The sequence below is a fragment of the Elaeis guineensis genome, chromosome 4 (genome assembly GCF_000442705.2).
Source record: "Elaeis guineensis isolate ETL-2024a chromosome 4, EG11, whole genome shotgun sequence".
In the NCBI taxonomy this organism is placed as follows: Eukaryota; Viridiplantae; Streptophyta; class Magnoliopsida; order Arecales; family Arecaceae; genus Elaeis; species Elaeis guineensis.
The window spans coordinates 126932477-126952736 of record NC_025996.2 but is presented as its reverse complement, the minus strand read 5'-3'; the positions used below and the strand labels follow the sequence as shown (position 1 = coordinate 126952736).

Genomic DNA, 20260 nt, shown 5'->3' with positions numbered 1-20260 from the left:
AGGAAGCCTAAGAAAAGGAGGTCGTTCTTCATTTAGAGCTGCAGAGGGTGCAAACTCGAATTCAAAAACTTCAAGCTCGCAAGAAGGATATCTTCCATAATTTGAGGCTTCTTAAGGATGTGCACTTTGAGTTAGACTAGAAGAGGAAGTTCATAGCCCACAAAGGGCAGGAATCAATCCTTGTGCAGCGAAGCTATAATGTGCTGGAAAATTTTATCAGTACAATTAAACTAGTAATATTTTTACATATGGTATCAATGAAGACTCTTTTGTTTACATATGGATGGATAATACTTTTCAAGCATCTTTCATTAATAGATCCTTCATGCTTTTTACCATTTAAACTTCTTAAATGATAAGCACCACCATCTAAAACTTTCTAGACTTCAAATGGTCCATGCATCCTACTTGGACAATCCTTTACCATAGCTTCTTTGTCTGGTACCTCGTCACAAAATTGCCTTCCATACAAATTCACCTTCATGGAACAACCGATCCTTGACTCTTTTTTTTCTAGGATCTTTCCACTTTCTTCTTTTGAGCTTATATATAACTTAGAATATTGGACATCAATCCATGAGATGTTGGTGTTTTTGAGGGAATTGAAAACTCAAATTTCTTCAACCAATTCCAACCAAAATCCAACTTTGTATTTTGTTTAGTCTCATATTGAAAAGAAAAAAAAGTTGGAAAGAGGTTTATGTTGAAGACCCTTCTCTTGGGCCTCGTGAGCTTTTGGGATGAATCTCATATGCACGCATAGCGTGGCTTGCAAACATAGTGAGGCCTATCCTTTTTTTTTTCTTTCTTTCTTCATTTTTTTCTTTTAAGGTGACTATCATTTTTCCTTATTTAATTTCAAGATTAAATACTTGCTTATCATTAATTGCCCAATTAATATCCTTTTTCCTTTAGTTTTTTATTACGTGCTTACTTTTTTTTAACACCGGAGCCCAAATGGCAAGTTCTTGGGCCTATAAATTGGGCCCTTTGTTAGGAGCTAGGTTAAACAAGAAAAGACTCTCTCCTCTTCTATTCTAATCTCTATTCTCTTCTCTTCTTAACCTTCTCCCAATCCTCTTTCAAGTTTTCTTAATCTGTTTCATTAATCTTTCATCTACTGGGTTGAAGTTCTATCATCTTTTCTACGGCCGTGCTCGTAGGAGAGGTCATCAGTTGTATCTTGGTGCGTAGTTCTCGAGTCTGATCCCACACGAAGATCAGAAATCGTTTTAGAACAGTACATTATACGTTCCGATCTGTAAGCTTTTAAATTAATTTAATATTAATTTTACACTAATATTTGATTGTTAGTTTAATTAGATTGTAATCAGTTCTCATAGCAAACAAATTTAATCACATATTCCTAACAGAAGGCTCTTCAAGTCCCATACACATGGCTTGGTTATACTCCTCAATGCTTAAGCCATGTTGTTGTACTAACCTTTATGATGGCATTATCAATTTCATTGGTAATACGACATTATGTCCACATAACAATGAATATGGAGTAGTTTCAGTAGTCGACCTTTTGGAAGTCCTTGGTGCCCACGTAGTCTCAAATAAATGCTTATGCCATTCATGTGGCTTGTTTGAAAACATTTATTAGCACTCCTTTAACCAATTTATTGGCCACCTCAGCTTATCGATTAGTTTGAGCACACTGTATGGTGTGGAATACACCAATTTGATCATGTATTGGCTTAATAAATTCTTGATCGTTTCCCTAGTAAATATTGTCCCTTGATTTGCTATTTTAGTTTCCAGACAACCATTTTGTATTAGGTTATTTTAAGGAATTGTTTAACTTCTTTCTGACCGACATTCCTTCAAAGCTTTTGCTTCAATCCACACGGTGAAGTAATCAGCAGCTAGTGTTATAAATTAGTGATGCTATGATGAGGTGGACAGACTTTGCCAACTAAGTTTATTGCCCAACCTCTAAACAACCAAATCTTCACCATCGAATGAAGTTCTACCACTGGAACATGGCGAGTACTTCCATGTTTCCAGCATGCTTGACACTCCTAGATAAATTCATAAAATCTTTGACCTGACGGATAATAGGCGGCATATCTTCTGACTGGTCCTTTCATTATAACTCGTGGTTGGTGGGCTCCACCGATGCCTAGGTGCCCTTCGACGATCACCATTCATGCAGCAGACTCACAAAAACATAGAAGCACCATTTCATTTTACTTCGCGGTTGATTGGGCCCCACCAATGCCTAGATGCACTTACGACCACCATTCATGCGTCAGACTAGCGAAAACATAGGTGCAAAACACTTACTGCACTCTAATTCCCCAGCTGACCATTTAGCAGCTATAACGAATGGCTTGGTATCTAATTTTTTCTGTCAACCTTTAATAAAGGATCTTTACACTACCAAATGATTGGTTTTCTTCCACTTCTTCTGCTTCAAGGTCCCTATTACTACAAATACTTTCTCTGTCCCAACACCCATTGCATAACCCTTCTTATGTTACGAAACCCGATGATCCATCCATCTCTCGAGTGACATTTACTAGATGGCAACCATTTCTCAATTTATTTTAGGTAAGCTCAAATCATTTTTTTGAAAAAAAGAAATATTGCTACAAAGATCCTAACAAACATAAGATCAAGATTGGAATGGAAAATACAGATTTACAATTATTTTATCGATTTACTATCAATATAAACTTCGCCATCTATCTTTATTTAGTACTAAAAAGTTTGATACTCAAATAAGAATTGAAACATTCTCCCACGAACATTTCTTTAGCTAACTCTCCAAATACAAGAGCAGCCACGAAGCATCTCATGACAAAGTTAGCAAGAGAACACAGGTCTACACCCACCGAAAGACCTCTCTTGCTTTAATCATACAGAGAGATCACACAGGTTCTTGCACGAAGTACTTACAGACAACAAGCCCGAATAAAGAGCAGATACAATAATTCCACCCGAAACTTCCATTGCTCTAGTTTTGCTTCCAGTTTTGCCTATACCACAACAAAATGTAGCCCTAGGGAATGCAAAGTTGCCTGCACTTAAAAACTTTCTGCAGGTTACAAACAAGAAGTCTAGCGAACCCTAGTAACCCATGGCCATGGGCAAAATGTTTCCAAAATGAGGTATAAAATTGATACAGATCAAGAACACAATCAAAACAACTCAATTTCACCCCTAGATGGGGAGATACAGAAAAATAGAACCTCATTGATGCCTACTACTAAATGAATATAAAAAAGATCAAACCAAAAATTTCTAATTCAAAGGAATGAGGACCCCCTAATCAGCTGTACCGCTTAAACTAGAATTTGGACACCAATCCCCGCCTATCAACATGTAAAGAGTAATGGCTATTCAATGGCCAGTTCACAAGCCAAATCGCTTGCATGGCACCCCACTACTAGGGCCATTATAACCACCACAGCAGCAGAGTCAGCCAATTCATGTGACCTGGCCATTATTGTTAACAATATCAGAACAATTGAATCGTCACTTTAAAACTTCAAGTCCACGCCACTCCATGCTCAGCAACTTGGTGAGTTGGAGGATGATGTTTCCTCCATGCTCATCTTAGAATCAACTTCAACTCGCCGATAGAAAAGCAAATAAGCTGCCGATGTCTTGATTTCATCCTCATTCGCAGGGGAAACATGACTGTCATCAAAATGGAACCAGCTGTCCTCATCTATTAACTGTAATTTAAAAAAGGAAAAAGAAAAATCAAATAATTGTACATATGTTCTTGCCCAATCATGTCCAATGATCAAGTATAAATTGCCAGATTCAATCAACATCATTTTCTAAAAATTTAAATGGAAAAATGCACTTGTCCGAAAATGCTAAAACATCCAAAATACCATTGCACACTTGAAGAATCTCCCAGAAAAGATAAGAAAACATAAAGCCAATCATAAATGATAAATACCTTTGCATATGCAGTGTAGTGACCGCCACCTAAGCCACCATAATGGTTGCTGATGGCATAAAGATTGTATACATAAGAATGGGGAGCAACTTCCCTGTGTTTAACATACTTGCTTAAATCAAGATTGTGAACAGGGAAGTTCACAAAGGTATCAAGTTTGTTCTTCAAGAATCGGCTGTAAGAGAATCGTTTCAAGTGAACAACTAAGATCTCAGGTAACCTCCACAAGTCCAGCTTCTTGGTTGCTTGCCTGTGTTCCTTGCAGCTAGGACAATACCTGCGACAACGAAAAAGAATCATAACTATTGAAAATATTAAAAATCAAACCTCTCAGGTTGTCCTGCACATTGAAAGGCAAAGAGACCAACCACATATCGTCAGGGCCTAGAGGTTCCTCCTTTAAGAATGTTTCCAAGCATGAAAACAGAGTGACTGCTTCCTGCCGTGTTTTCTTCAACATAAATCCAGACTTGAACACCTCAGGTAGATCCTCAAGGAAGCTGAAATCATACAATTCATGTTCTCTGTCTGACCAGTCCATCAATACCCTTCCACAAAACCCAGGAAAAATACTAGAATCAGTAAAAATAGAGATCCTGCTGGCACCCTTCTCATCAGTTAAGGCAAGCTGTAAGGATGGAAGTCCATTAGCTATCTCTTCTGATTCCATATTGGATGTGGATAGGTCCTCAGCACTTGAACAAGAACCATTTTCCGTCAGAACGATAGCATCTAAACTTGGCCCGCAGCCATTCTCTTTGCTAATTTTGGCCCGATTTGTAGGCGGAAAAGTTTTTTCTCGCAGCAATGGTGCCAGCACAGTACTTACTGCAGCATGGATGTCTGCCCCAGTTATAGAGTCCTTGGCTAAATATGTAACCAATGGAGTTCCCATAAGCTTCCGATGAACATTAAACTGAGGCTCGGATAAGAATCTGGATTGTAAAGTGCTAGATGAGTATTGTAGCAAGCTCATACACACACATTCAATCACAATATTGTCATTTTGAAATGAAGTAGAAAAACAGAGAGAAAAAGAAAGCACAAGAAAATTCAAAACTCGATAACTTAAGCTATCAAAATCCCTTAAGAGCACCAGCAGATCCACTAAACAAATACAGAACTCAAAATGGAAATCTAAAAGGATCAATAACAAACACAAATAATTTAGAGTAGAAGACCATGGAAATGGAGATCTCTCTACATTCAGTGCCTTGATGCCATGCCAATGAATGAATTGGCAAACAGATGCATGGAATGTCCCTAAGGCTCTAAAGATACTTAGCAAATATGAAATTATTTAACCAAAATGCAGCTGATGTTTGTAGATCTCGAAAAGAGAGGCACGTGTTTTGAAAAACAAACAATCAACAACAACATGAAACATGTTATAACTAATACAAAGGTATTAATGTCACGCACTGAATGCCAAAGTGGATATCCACAAAAACTGCTGGCGACAAACTTCAGTTGTGCATACAATATGCTATCAAATAGAATGAGCAGACAAATCACATATGGATCAAATCTGTACTCATAATAAGGTTGATGCTTGGGTATGATCTCCACTCCACCTCCATCCATGTGTATGGCTCCACAATCTTCCACTCTGCAGAAATTCTGACCACTTAACACATCTCCATCCAAGGGCCCTCTACCATATGTCCATGCAGGTTCCTTCTCTATTACCATAGAACAAATGGTCAGGTCTATATTTCTGCCCAACATGGCCATATGTCCTGCCTTTAGCTCTTCCTAAAATCTTGAATGCTGGTTCCAGTTCCATCCAATGGCTATCTAAAAATCCACACTAAATATAGAAACGCCAATGATTTCTTTCCAGAAGCATTTATGACCATCTGATCTAATTAGCTAATCAGAACCATCAAAATAAAAAGAACTTCTAACTCATACATACCAAGGGCTTTCACCCCATCTCCAACTCTCCTGTTATATGTGGAGATATATATTCATATAAGATTTCATTAGATCCCTTTAAAAAAAAGTACATGACTCATGCTAATGGACTTCTCAGCCTAATGCATTATTCTTTGGAGATCTTGGAAATTTCCATGCTGTATGAAATATTCCTTGGAGGTCTTGGAAATCTCAATGCGAAAGGGGGAAAAACAGAAGAATAAATGCTGAACTCCACTCCAACAGAGCATGTCCAAAGCCAAACTAATTTCTGATTTCTTGCTCATAATAATTTTTTCAACTTCACTGGGATCTTAACCAGGATTTCGAGTTGTATCAATACAAGTAAGATGGCAAAGATCTCATGTTTCAAAACTTTGCTCATATAAATTTCTTAGCTGCCTCGGTTCCCATTGAAAGTTTGGATAAAACCAAAATGAACAAATTATATGGGGCCAAGATTTTTAACCTGTGAAGGAGCCCTTCACAGGTTAAAAAACTCTTATAAGTTCTTCACAGGTTAAAAAACTCTTATAAGTTTTTCAACTTCACTGGGATCTTAGCCAAGATTTTGAGTTGTATCATACAGGTAAGATGGCAAAGATCTCATGTTCAAAAACTTTGCTCATATAAATTTCTTAAATGCCTTGGTTCCCATTGAAAGTTGGGATAAACCAAAATGAACCTAAATGGGGCAAATCTTTTCCTAAAAACACGTGTGTGTGTGTGTGTGTGTGTGTGTGTGTGTGTGTGTGTGTGTGTGTGAATAAATCTTGAGCCTCTGATATTTTCCTCCAAAAATGTTGTGTTGGACATGGTGAGCTTCATTAATTGGACCAAGGTGGCAAAGATCACAAGTTTAAATACTTAGCCTCAAACATAATTTTATATTTGTCACTCTTCTTAATAGATTAGCAAGCATAAAACCTAAGAAAAAAGAAAAACTTCAACGGAATAAATCTTGGCAATATGAAAATTCCCAGCCACAACTGATATATTGGACATATTGAGATTCATTGGATGCTATCCTTGATATGGGAAAAGAATGGCAAAGAGATTGAGTTAGAAGTAACAAAGAATATACACGTGGCAATTTTTGCTTCTATTTTTTCAGTTAAAGTTGGTAAATTATGATCTACCTAAGAAAAGATTACTGCTTGATGATTTGTTTCCATGTTTCTTCTCCCACTTCTTCTTCTCAGATTTTTTTTTTTAACGCTTCAGATTTTTTTATTCTTTGAGTTTGGTTTCATGTTTTATGTTTCATGTATTAATTGTATTTCATGCAATGCACATGCAAAATTGAACCTTTTCTGGAACAAAAAGGGGGGGCTCCTTTGTAATTCCTTTGGCATGGTCGTTAACACAAGAGACAATGGTCTACATGAAAAATAATAAAGAAGTTCACCAAGAACTCCAAAATGGATTCCACACTGTCACACAAAAGGTACAAGGAAAAATAAAACTCAGAGTCACATGGCTTTATCTCACGGAGGCCAGCCATGTGAAGCCTGCCACATTATAAAGTCTTGGAGTTTCTCTTTTTCTTGATACAGTATGTCACGTAGTGCTTTCATGTTTCATGTATTAATTATATTTCCTGTAATGCACATGTAAATGGAACCTCTAAAAAAAGTTCGGCTCCATTGTAATTTCCTTCACATACTGGTTTAGGAAGACATGGGATATAAATTTTTAAACTACAACAGGAGACAGTTCTATATAAAAAATAATGGAGTCCAATGAGAACTCCAAGAAGGTTTCCATACTCTCTTAACAAAAGGTAAACAAAGAAAAAGAAAACTCAACGTTGCGTGGCTTTATGTCATGTAGGCCAGCCAAGTGAAGCCTGTATTCCTATTATATGCAGTAAGCAGATTTCCGCCTTATATCTGTTGAGTTAGGTCATAGAATATAAGAGTTGATCATATATAAAGTCTTTTCTCTTTCTTTTTTCTGAGAGAGAGAAACAGAGAAAAAGGGAGGGAGACATACCGGCCCTATAATTACCCTAATGGGCCTGGTCTATATATTTTGAGATGAACCACCCAAGAATCGAACTCACAAAACTCTAATTCATCTATCTAGATTTGCATAAAATTTTAGAGATATCATAAATCATGAGATTTCAATATTGCATTTAACAGTAATTCGGTGGGTAACATTAACCCAACATTATAGCACAAATGCTGATAATGGTATTTCAGCTGTAACAAAAGACAATTTGCAAAGGTATTAAAGATGTAAGTTCTAAGCTCATAAGGGTACACATGCAAAAGAGAAACATACTTTTAGAAAATAAAGTTTATTCAGAATGTCTATACTTCTCTGTTACAAAATAAAATCAAGATCCACAGTAAAATACATTGAATAATACAATGAGGGGAAAATTAAGAAAGTTATAATGTACAAGTAACAGTTTAACTTTGTTTCAAGTTTCATGTGTTGATTATATTCAAGCCTTTGCACAAGTCATTGCAATGTCTCAAAGATAAAGAATTTGATCATTTGAGTCCAATGGTTAGAGTCAAACAAATAGGTTGGACTAGATCATAGGAAAGATTTATTACTTGCAATAGTGTCATCCTCCTCCAAATCTTTATATAGATTATAAAAGAGTTAAACTCTCACTCTCCCACATTTAACATATTTAAATATTGTAGCATTATATTGCAAGTGGACCCCCCTTTCTCTCTCTTAAAAAAAATAATAATGAACACCACTCATGATATTCAGAGGAAAAAAAATGACCTTCATATCCACGTGCATATGCACATGCATACCGCTGTATCTGGTCTATATGACATTAGGAGTTCTCCATACATTTCCACTCACATGCTTTGACTCAAGAGAGGACTGTGATGGGCAGTGATGATCCCATCCATCTGATGGTGCAGTTATGGTTGCAACTCAAAGACCATGCATCAAAGATTTCGGAATTCAAAACTTAATCATCAAAATATCCTTGATTACAGGTCTGATAAAAGTGTACAACAATATGAATCAGCTGCATTCTCGCATGAGTCCATCCATATGTGCCCATGCATGCACACATGCACGCAGACGGAATTACAGAACCAGATTTATTTTGGAAAAACCGGAAAAGACATGAATTGTAAAAAATAAAAAAAAAGTCATGATGAAACGATTTCAGCTAGTTAGCATTAAAAATATCAGAGGAAAACTATTCTTTCTCCAAAAGACATCAAAACATAGTAAAAAACATCACAAACAAAACAGAGAGTGCGGGTTGGATCAAAATGCATGCATGTACAAGCAAACCTAGTCAGCATTCTACACATTGGCAAATGTAGAAATTTTTCAAGATAAAAATAAAGAGTGATCAATAAAAACTTTGCAAATATAAACATTAAAGATGCGCATCTCTAAACAACAGAGATAGTATGGATAATCATTGAACATAATCCTGAAGACGTTACCTGTCTGTTCTCCTATGCATTATCTCTAGTCTCGGTAATTTATCATGATTTGTGGGAACTCTGTAGGCCACGATATGCTCCTCATCTTTTATACTAGATAGTGACTCAAAAGGATTCTCTAAGTACCGATAGATACGGTGGTCATAAACCTAAAAAGCAGAAAAATAAAAGCCACAATTCTGTCATATTACAGTTGAAAAAGTTCAAGATAATAAGCAATCACTATATTTTACCTCTGCAAGCAATAATGCTTCAGAACTCTTTAAGCAACAAGATGTACTCAAGGCTCGACTTAGATCTTTACAACAACCATGTTTTGGTACTGTTACAGTGAAAGGCATGGGGAGAGCATTCCCGTCACCACTGAATACGGTAACAGTCATCATCCGTGTAACTGTTGAAGGTAGTGGCAATGACAAGTACATGAAGGGGTCAAAAGTCACAGAAACTTTGCTGCAATCTGGGCACACCAATGTTGACTTGTATTGACCCTGGAGATTTCCATCATTATCACTGTTAATAATCTTGAGAAAATCTTCTTAACCATAAACCTAATTAAAACATTGTATTACATCATTGAAACCACTTATCTTTGCGCCCATTTAAGGCATAAGAAAGAGACCTCAAGACTTAATATTTTTGTTTATAGGCACTGAGTTGCAGACAACCATCAACCAATCATATATTTATATTAGATTATTCGACACTGATTGGCAAATAATAGGACATGGGGTTCCAGTCCTGAAGGTAGGACTCTCTTTCTCACATGTGTTGGGTGTGTGGTTGCGCACACTTCATCCAGTGCACGGCCCCGCTCCCATGACACATGGATGACGACATAGTAAAGTATCCTATCACTATTTTCTTAACTTCATTTATTAGTGTGTTTTTAGGAATGCTTAGAAATAACAACAACAAAACTAAATTGAGGTTACAATGAGGTTGAAACTAAACCCTAGTTAGGATAGGCTAAGAAAAAAGCCCATCCCCATATGCCAGTTGCATTCGCCAATGGGCACTCCTGCAAAGCCAATAGTGGTGGCAATGTTCTTCTATTTGTTTCTAATATTTATATTATATTTATTTCCCTTTAAAAGTTAAGATACAAACTTCCTTCTCTTTATCATATTTATCTAATATGGGTCACAACAAATGTGGCACCACTGGTAGAAAGACATTAGTCAAAGTCAAAGCTTCAAAGATAAAACTTAATTACTTTTAAAAGCAAAAAACACAGGAAGAGAAGGAAGCGTCCAATGAACTCAGTACCACATGTCAAAGTAAGTGCAAATAGGGAAGAGGAGAAAGAAAGGGAAGCGGGGGTGAGCGCGGGGCATGGGGAGATCTTGGCATGATATGCAAAGTGTCATGAATTGGCGGTCCTGTTAGGCCTCCAGCAACAATGAATAGAGGTGGTGGTAACAGTGATCACTTCCCTTCTTCCCTTTCTTAAATCCACCCATTGTTTTTTTTATATTTTTTCAAGATGTTAAGAGACATTAACAGAGTTAGGAGGACTTTAGGATTCATGTCCATTATCCACATGTTGGTGGTGCGTGGTTGCACACTGGATGGAGCATGCACAGCTGCGCACTCAAGGCGTGACCCTCCCTCTGTGCGTGTCTATGTCTGTGTCTGTCTGTCTATGTTTGTGCATGCATGTGTTGTATGTGGGTCTGTGTCTGTGTCATGTTTGTATATGCATGCATATATCAAGTTAACTACTTAATTGCCATCAACCTTGTTCAAAAAAAATCATTTGCATAAAAATATCTTAATGGCACAAATTAGTGAAGATATTAAAAGAAATTATGTCCAGTTGCAATACTATGTCTCACATGCTTATCCATAATTGATCTTAGCATATTGTGAAATTGATTACAATCAAGTGACTCTTAATATTTGTTCAGCTTTTACTAACACTGGATAACACTATTTCAAATAATCTGAGCATATATGCAGTTATGGAAGTTGTGGCTATGCACCTTTCCTGAAAAAATTTCTTGAAAAATAAAAGAAACTAAACTATGTGCAAAACTTAAGCAGCCTTAGGGAAGGTGCTTTTGCTTAAAAGAGTCCTTTTGCAGCTTTTTAAAGTAAAACCGAGTACAAGATTGGTGTTGGTGCATAATTCCGCCGAAGCCGGAGAAGCTGGAGTTGAGATGACCGCGGCCGCCGCCGGAACCTGCAAGAGAAGTCTAAACTGGAGTTGGAGGTGCTCCGACAAGACCCTCCGACGCTCAAGTCAGTACTCTACTTCAACAGAAATGGAGTGCTCGAGTGGGAATTTTAGCAAAATTTCGAGATAGAGTTTAGAGCTTAGAGAAGAACGTATCTGGGGGTCCCTTTTTATAGACAGAGAGCGTAACTGATTGACAGCGACGTCTGTAACCGCCTGGTAGTGGGCCGTTCAGAGCCACGCGGAGTTTGTTATGGAGAGTAGTGGCGTCAGGGGCCGTTCAGGACCATGTGGAGTTTGTTACGGAGAGTGGAGTGGTGTCCATGGTCGCGACTTGCCAGAGAGTAATGGAGCCACGCGGAATCCGTTGCAGAGAGTGAAGTAGGGTGGTGGCCATTATCGTGACTTGCCAGAGAGTGGTGGAGCCACATGGAATCCGTTGCAGAGTGTGGGGTAGAGTAGCAGCCATTGTCGCGACTTGCCAGAGTTCGGACCTGTCGGCTGAAGCTCGACTGGGATGTCTGATGGAGTGGAATGGCTCTCTATCTCGTCGATCTAGGAGAATCTCGGATGTTTCTGAGGTTGTGACGGGTCTACTGTTGTTGGGTGTCTAGAGCATTGATGCTACAGGCGAAAACCATCTGCTGTAGAAGCTCGGACGGGGACTTTCTGTTGAGGAAGTCCGGTTTCATGAAGAATCTGACAGAGGGTCGGCCGGCGGTGGACTTCAGATGGCATTGTTGAAGTCCGGCTGTCACTATTGAAGGTTGATGGCTGGGGTGGTTCGGCAGACACCGGAGGCGATCGGTCGTTGTAGAAATCCAGTTGCTGGAGCCCGTTTGTTGTAGAAGCTCGTCCGGAATCCATGCGCTATAGAAGTTCGGACAGAGTCCGATTCTTGCAGAAGACTGAAAGGAGGCCACTTATTGTAGAAGCTCGGTCGAAGATCAGTTATCGTGGAAGCTCGGAGTAGTGACGAAGTCTGGAAGAAGTTCGGAGTAGGGTCGTCCGTGGCCAGAAGAAGTCTAGAAGGGATTCGGAGAATAGTTGATCACTGCAGAAGATCGACTGATAGTGAAGCCCAGAGAGCCTTTGGAGCAGCCCGGTAGATGAATGGAGAAGCTCATTGTCGGAGAAGTCCGAATGATCGAGGGAGTTCAGAAAGACATCACACAAGGTCGGAAGCCGGTAAAGCCCTGGAAGGGTCGGCCTTTTGCAAACTTCGGCTGGGGGTATTTTATACCTAACACCAGTCCCCCTACTTCCGAGTTCGGGTTCCGAATGAAGAAAGTACAAAAAAATTCTCACAGCCGAAGTTGCCTCCCTTGATTTTCGCACTCGGTGGTTTCCAGATATTTTGGTGTTTGGCGCGCTGGTGCTGGAGTCTTTAAATCAAGATGATCCGAAAAGATTTTTTCGAAATTTCCGCGGGAGTGTGGCTCTAGGTATGGCGCAATAACGATTTTTTCAGCTGTCATCCATTTTCAGCAGCCTGTCATGGTGAGTGGGACACGCGGCGAGTGTAGGTCGGCCAGAGGAGATCCGCAATCATTACTGCGTCGGGCCCTGTTGCCTATTTAAACCCGCTCCCCCCTTTCAAGAATTTCACTTTGCCTCCTATTGGTGCCCTTCTTCTTCCCCGAGAGCTCCATCCCTTTCGGCCTTAGGCATTCTTCGAGTCGATCCCCTTCTCTGCATTTCTACACTTCTCAGACCAGTCTAGGTTAGTTCCAGAACTCCCCTCTTCGCTTTTTCTTTTGCTGTTCTTCTTCCGTTTTTCTTCCGTTACATTCCGCCTGTTCAGTTTTTCGCAAGCGCCCCATCTCTTATTTTTCCCGATTTTTCCTAGATTTTTAGGGTTTTTGCTCGATCCATAATATCTTCCAGCACTTCTTCCTCTGGTAGTTCTAGAAGTTCGTCCGTCCTAGCTTCCGAAAATCTCAGTTCTGTAGATGAACCTCGTCCGATCTTTGTACCAGACACCATCCCCTGTTCTCTGACCCCGAAAGGACTCTCACTGATTAGAATTCAGTACAGGATTCCTCCGGAGTACGAGCTGGAGCTTCTCGGGCCAACTGGCCGGGCCAGCGCTCCTCCCCCTGGCTGCTTCTGTTTGTACCAAGAGGCTTTCCGCGCCGGACTTCGACTTCCGCTTCCGCCTTTTGTCATCGCTCTCTTCCGCTTTCTAAACATTTCTTTAGTTTCTGTAGCGCCGAACTCCTTTAGATTTCTGATAGGATTTTTTTTCCTCTGTCGCCTAGCCGAAGTCCAGCCAACCCTTTCTCTGTTCAAAAATTTCTATACCTTCAAGCGTCACCCTTCGGCAAAGGACTGGTGGTACTTCTCCCCCCAGTCGGTAGAAAGGGTTTGCTGAAAGGCGCCCCCTCTTCTATCTACAACTGGAAGGAGAGGTTCTTCTATGTCCGATGCCCGACCTTGGAGCTGGGATTACCCCCTTGGGGCTCTCTGAGAGATTCCGTCCGCCGGACTTCTAGCCTGGAAAGGGATGACCTCGAAGCCTCCAAAAAGCTCGAGGCCTATCAAGCACCCCTCCTCTCTGAACTTCTGAAGGAACAACTCTTGTTCAACGTCGGCCTGAGTCCTCTTAACCCTGCCGGTACCATTTTTTTTTTTTGCTGCTTCCCCTTTCTCTTATTCTATCTTTGAGCCGTGTTGATCTTCTTTTATTGCAGATATGGACGCAGGCATGGCCCGGAGGTTAGCCCAGGATCTCAAGACCCACAAGAGAAAAAGCGCCTCGACTTCGGGGTTGGCGAAGAGAGCTAGGACAGAAGAGACAAACTCGATCGCGCCTGCTCAAGTGGCCGTTGCCGTCGACGTCCCTTCCGACGTTGAACCCGAAGTCCCCCGAGCCTCCTCAAGGAGCCCCCCGGCCGAGGATCCCGCTCCAGAGGCTCGTCTCGAGGGAGCACTCGGGACCGAAAGGAGGAGGAGAAAGAAGACCCTGGCCCGCAAGAGCCGCAGCCGCAAGGCTGCCGTCGAGGGGGCCGGCGGCTTCGAGGAAGACCTGGGGGAAAATCCTTTCAACAATAGGAATTTAATAAAGAGGCTGGTCGAAGGGTGCATTCTGTCCGAGGTCGTCCAGAGGATCGTCTTTGCTGATCCTGAGCTATGAGTCTGGAACTCTCTGGGATCTTTTCTCGAAGTAGGTTAATTCACTTTTTTTCTCCTTCTTGCTTCTTTATTTAATTTACTCGGCCTTTATATTGACTCCCCGATCTCTCTTGCAGATTGGACACCAGCTTGTCGCCAACGTCGAGGCGGTGAAGATCGCCAAGAGAGGCAGCTCGGGCGGAGGAAGGTCGCCTGGCTGAGGCCGCCCGCCTCGAGGAGAAGATCGCCGAGGTCATAAGTCTCCAGGAGGCGCTGCAAAAGGAGGGACAAACCTCATTCGATCTGAGGACCGCCTTGGAGGAGGAGAAAGAAGGCCGAGGTCTCCGAACCGAAGGCGCAGGTTTTCGAACTGAAAGTGCGGATCCCATCCCTGATCTCGGAGGCAGGGGCCCGAGCAGTGGAGTTCAAAGCCTCCTCCGAGATGGAGGATCTACAGGTCCAGTTCGGCCAGGACGCCTTCATCAAGGGTTTCAAGCTCTGCCAAGAGAAGGTGGCCGAAAAGTTTTCCAAATTGGACCTCAGCTTCCTGGATGAGGCATCCGACGATGAAGCCGAACCTTCCGAAGCCGCTGCCGGTCCTCCTCCAGTCGGGACCTCTTCGACCACCGCGGCCGCCGCTACCGACTTTCCGGGGACGCCGAGCCCCTTCACTTCTGCCCCAGAGGTCCGAAACCTCTAATTTTGTATTTTTTCCTTTGTGGTGACTTTTCTTCGTTCTCTTGTACTTAAAAATTATTTAATCAATGAAATCGGATTCTTCTTTACAGAGAGCCCCCTTTTTTTTTCTTCTGCATTCTTTTCCTTCTCTTGTCTTCTTGCACTAATTTGAGTCGTGACGCTCTTGTCTCCCAACGACAGTGCCCTACCGAAGCTCTTCCCCTACCATAGGGGATTCCTCTGAAGTCGATGATTCGAGACCTCAGAAGGAAAGTTCGTCAGTGGATGAAGAAATCCAAGAAGCTGGAAGATGAACTTCACCGACTGAGGGAGAGCCATTCAGAGGTCACTACGGAGGCTACTCGCTTTCGGGACCTCCACAAGAAGGATTTCATGGAATACACCCGAAGGCCGACTTCGTGGCGGAGCTTGAGGAACTCCGAAAACACGCCAATGACCGATCTTGGACTCAAGCTTCCAAGATCAGCTCTCTTGAAGTTGAGCTGGCAGCTGCACGAGAAAAGATCGGCTAGTTGGAAGGGAGCTCGTCCTAGCTCGCAACTCAGACCGAACGCGACCGAGACTGGTCGATCAAATTCTCCGACCTTCAAAAGCAGTTGCAGGACGCTGAGGCGAATTACAATGCCTATCGGATCGGCTGGTGCGGGCAGGTAGAGGACTACCGAAGGAAGCTCCAGACGGCGACCGACGAAGTTGCCCGCCTTCAGAGGCAGTTGTCTGAGAGAGTCCAGCCTGCCTCTGCACAAGGCTCCGACGAGCTCTACTCCTTGAGGGGGACCATGGCAGAACTGTCTGTGGCCCTTGGGCGGGAGGAGGCCGAACTGCAGCGGCTGAAGATTCAGCTGGTCCACAAGCAGCAGGCGGTCAAAGATGCCGAGACGGAGTCCGAGGTCCTGAGGAAGAAGCTTCGAGAGTCGGAGGACGAAAGCCGGCGGTTCCACCAGATGTACCGGGAGATGCTGCTGAGAAAGATGGAATTGGAGAAAGAAGTCAAAAACTTAAAGCAATCCCTAATAAGGACTGGAACCGAGAGCTCGAAGTCGGAAGAAGCTGAGCTTCCTTAAAGCCCCCTTTTTTTATCTTTCATCCTTCCATGTATTCTTTCTTTTCTTGTCGTTTCTTTTTTTTGACCTTCAAGGCTTTGTAATGTACACTTCACTAATGAAATAAAAAAGAAATTTTTCATTACCTTGTCCATTCTTGTATTGAGTTGTCATTTACCGAACTTCTTTTGTCTATTTCTCCTCGGCCTGTGTTGAGTTCTCTCTTAGCGACTGAGGATTTTTGATAGAAATATCCTTCCTCGTTGAGACGAGATCCCTCGTGTCTTTGACGTAGTTTGTTTTTCACTTGTCGCTGGTGTAGTTCGTCGCCTTCCCTTCTTATCTTCCTTTTTCTTTTTATTTGGGCGAAGGTTTTTCCTTTAGGCGAGGGTTTTTCCTCTGCTCTTAGCGGGGTTGTGGGAATGTAGAGGAGCCGCTGAGAAGGCTTTTCTCCTCATCCGGTCCTGATCGACCGAATCTTTGTTTGTGTTAGGACAAAATTTTCCTCCTGTTCCCGACATAGTCAATTTCAGGTCATACTAGGACGAGGTCCTCCTCCTGTTCCTAACAAGACTGTGGGGGCACATAAGGACCGTTGCAAGGACCTCTCCCCCCATCCGATCTTTAAGTAACCGGACCTTCGACTTTGATCATGTTAGGACGAGGTTCTCCTCCTGTTCCTAACAAGACGGTGGGGGCACATAAGGGCCGCTGCAAGGGCTTCTCCTCCCATCCGATCTTTAAGTAACCGGACCTTCGACTTTGCTCATGATAGGACGAGGTTCTCCTCCTGTTCCTAACAAGGCTGTGGGGGCACATAAGGGCCGTTGCAAGGGCCTCTCCCCCATCCGGTCTTTAAGTAACCGGGCCTTCGACTTTGCTCATGTTAGGACGAGGTTCTCCTCCTATTCCTAACAAGGCTGTGGGGGCACATAAGGACCGTTGCAAGGGCCTCTCCCCCCGTCAGGTCTTTAAATAACCGAGCCTTCAGCCTTGCTCATGTTAGAACGAGGTTTTCCTCCTGTTCCTAACACGCTTAATTTCGATTGTATGAGGGAGTTACTTCTTGTCGTTACAAGCTCATGCTAAAAGAAAAAATATGCAAATATGAAACTTTTATTTAAGGCAAAGCTATTGGTAATACATTCGCAGATTTTTCGAATTCCATGGTCGCGGAAGGTCTGCTCCTCCGAGCTCTTTTAGATAGTATGTTCCGATCTGGACTACCTCTTTGACTTCATACGGGCCTTCCCAATTCGGGACAAATTTTCCTTGATTCTGAGGTTGTGAGACAGCGGCTCGTCGAAGTACCAGGTCCCCCACTCTGAAGGCTTTGCTTTTGACCCGGAAATTGTAGTAGCGGGCTACTTTCTGTTTGTAAGCCGCCATCCGAACTTGAGCTGTCTCCCGCTTTTCTTCTAACAAGTCGAGGTTGGCTTTGAGATCCTGTGGGTTGCCCTGCTCGTTGAAGGCCACGACTCGCGCCGACGGAAGCTTAAGTTCAATCGGGATCATGGCTTCTATTCCGAAGGCTAAGGCAAAGGGGATCTCCCCTGTGGGCAATCTCTGAGTAGTTCGGTATGCGCATAACACATGATAAAGCTCGTCTGCCCAAGTTCCCTTTGCTTTTTCAAGTTTCGTCTTGATTCCTTGCAACAGAGTCCTGTTAGTCATCTCGACCTCGCCGTTTGCCTGCGGATGGGCTACCGAAGTGAAGTTATAGGAGATATTTAAGTCCTCACAAAATTCAGCAAACTTTGCTCCAGCAAATTACCGCCCATTATCAGTAATGAGGGTTCTGGGTAAGCCGAACCTACAGACAATTGACTTCCAGACGAAGTCCTGCACTTTAGCTTCTGTGATTTTTGCCAAAGGTTCAGCTTCGACCCACTTGGTGAAATAGTCTATTGCCACCAAGAGGAACTTCCGCTGTCCGAATGCCATGGGAAAAGGTCCAAGGATATCCATCCCCCATTGTGCAAACGGCCATGGGACACTCAATGGTGTAAGTTCGGAGGCAGGTTGCCTTTGGATATTTACATATCTCTGAGACATCGATCACACCTTCTGACATATTCGATGGAATCGTGGTACATGGTAGGCCAGTAATAGCCTTGTCGGAGCAGTTTGTAGGATAAAGATCTGGCTCTCAGGTGACTTCCACAGACTCCTTCGTGTACCTCCCTCAAGGCGAAGTCGGCTTCAGAAGGTCGGAGACATTTCAGAAGAGGCAAAAAGTATGATCTCTTGTATAGCTTGCCTTCGTAAAGGATATATCGGGAGGCCTGGTTCCTAAGCTTCCGAGCTTCTTTTGCATCAGGAGGAAGAACCCCGTCCTTGAGGCAGTTCAACCGGAGCCAGTGTAGCCAACCAGTGGATCGATCCAGCTGGGTTCATGGCTGATCTCCATCACAAGCTGTGATTCATCCATACTTGAGCGCTTCAGAACTTCGAAGAAGACTTCCTTAGGCAGTTCAACCGGAGCCAGTGTAGCCAACTTGGAGAGAAAGTCGGCCCTGGTATTTTCTGCTCTCGAAATCTGCTTGATGTCGAAGCTGCCGAAGGTAGGGATGATCTCTTTTACCTTTTCGAGATACTTGGCCATACTGTCCTCCCGAGCTTCATAATTTCCGCTGACCTGTCCCACTACTAATTGAGAGTCACTGTAGGCTTGAAGTCGATCTACTTCTAATACTTTGGCGATCCTCAGTCCTGCAATCAGAGCTGCATATTTTGCTCCGTTATTTGTCGCAGAAAATTCGAAGCCCAGTGCATACTCCGCGATAATTCCATCTGGATTGACCAAGATCAGGCCCGCGCCTGCGCCTGACATGTTGGAGGAACCGTCCACGTAGAGGGCCCAAAAACCATCAGGGAGATCTGTTCTTTCTTCCGGAGAGTTCAGCTGGAGCCCTGGGTTGTCAGCTTCATCTCGTCCAAGTTCGGCCACTTCCGAGATAGTGCATTCCACCATGAAGTCTGCTAATATCTGAGCTTTTATCGCCGGCCGAGGTCGATAGTTGATGTTGAACTCCATGAGCTCGACTGCCCATTTCGCTATCCTCCCAGAGGCATCCGCTCGATGCAGAACCGCCTTGATCGGCTGATCGGTGAGCAGTATTATGGTGTCCTTGAAAGTAAGGTCGGAGCCTTCGAGCTGCAATCAACAAGGCGTAAGTTAATTTCTCTAACTTAGTATACCTGATTTCGGCGTCTCTCAATACTCGGCTTATGTAGTAGATCAACCGTTGAATTTTTGCTTCTTCCTTAATCAGAACTACTGCGAGAGCCACAGGGGAGACCGCCAGGTACAGGAACAACTCCTCTCCAGGTTCGGGCTTTGCCAATAATGAAGATGAGCTGAGGTAGTTCTTCGAACGCTTGCTGACAACCAGTGGTCCAACAGAAGTTCTTCGGCTGCTTGAGAGTCTGAAAAAAAGGTAGGCACCGCTCGGCCGATCTTGAGACGAAGCGATTTAGAGCCGCTACTCTCCCAGTAAGGCACTGAACTTCCTTTATTGACTTCGGGACGGTCATTTCCTGGATGGCGCGAATCTTTTCCGGATTTGCTTCGATCCTGCACTCCGATACCATAAAGCCCAGGAATTTTCCTGAGATTACTCCAAAAGCGCACTTGGTTAGGTTCAGCTTCATCTTGTATTTTCGGAGGGCGCTGAAGGTCTCCTCAAGGTCGGCGACGTGGTTCATCGAGGATTTGCTTTTTACGAGCATATCGTCTACGTAGACCTCCATGTTGCGGCCGATCTGCTCTTTGAAGATCTTGTTTACCAGCCGTTGATAGGTCGCCCCTGCATTTTTGAGGCCAAAAGGCATGACCCTGTAACAATAAAGGCCACAGTTAGTAATAAAAGCAATTTTTTCTTCGTTCTCTGACGCCATCCTGATTTGATTGTAGCCGAAGAACGCATCTATGAAAGTGAGAAGC

General features: G+C 42.8%; 1 protein-coding gene across 1 annotated transcript in view; it reads right to left on the bottom strand.

Moving 5' to 3' along the window:
• Positions 1–2734: 2734 nt before the first annotated feature.
• LOC105034613 (ubiquitin carboxyl-terminal hydrolase 9) overlaps positions 2735–20260 on the bottom strand; it is a 36942-nt gene continuing 19416 nt past the window's right edge. The window contains exons 10-14 of the mRNA XM_010909828.4: positions 9513–9770; positions 9280–9428; positions 4291–4857; positions 3923–4199; positions 2735–3689 (exon numbers count right to left, since the gene is read on the bottom strand). Of these exons, the coding sequence (XP_010908130.1) occupies positions 3522–3689; positions 3923–4199; positions 4291–4857; positions 9280–9428; positions 9513–9770 (1419 nt within the window). The 3' untranslated portion in view covers positions 2735–3521. The remainder of the gene's footprint in view (positions 3690–3922; positions 4200–4290; positions 4858–9279; positions 9429–9512; positions 9771–20260) is intronic.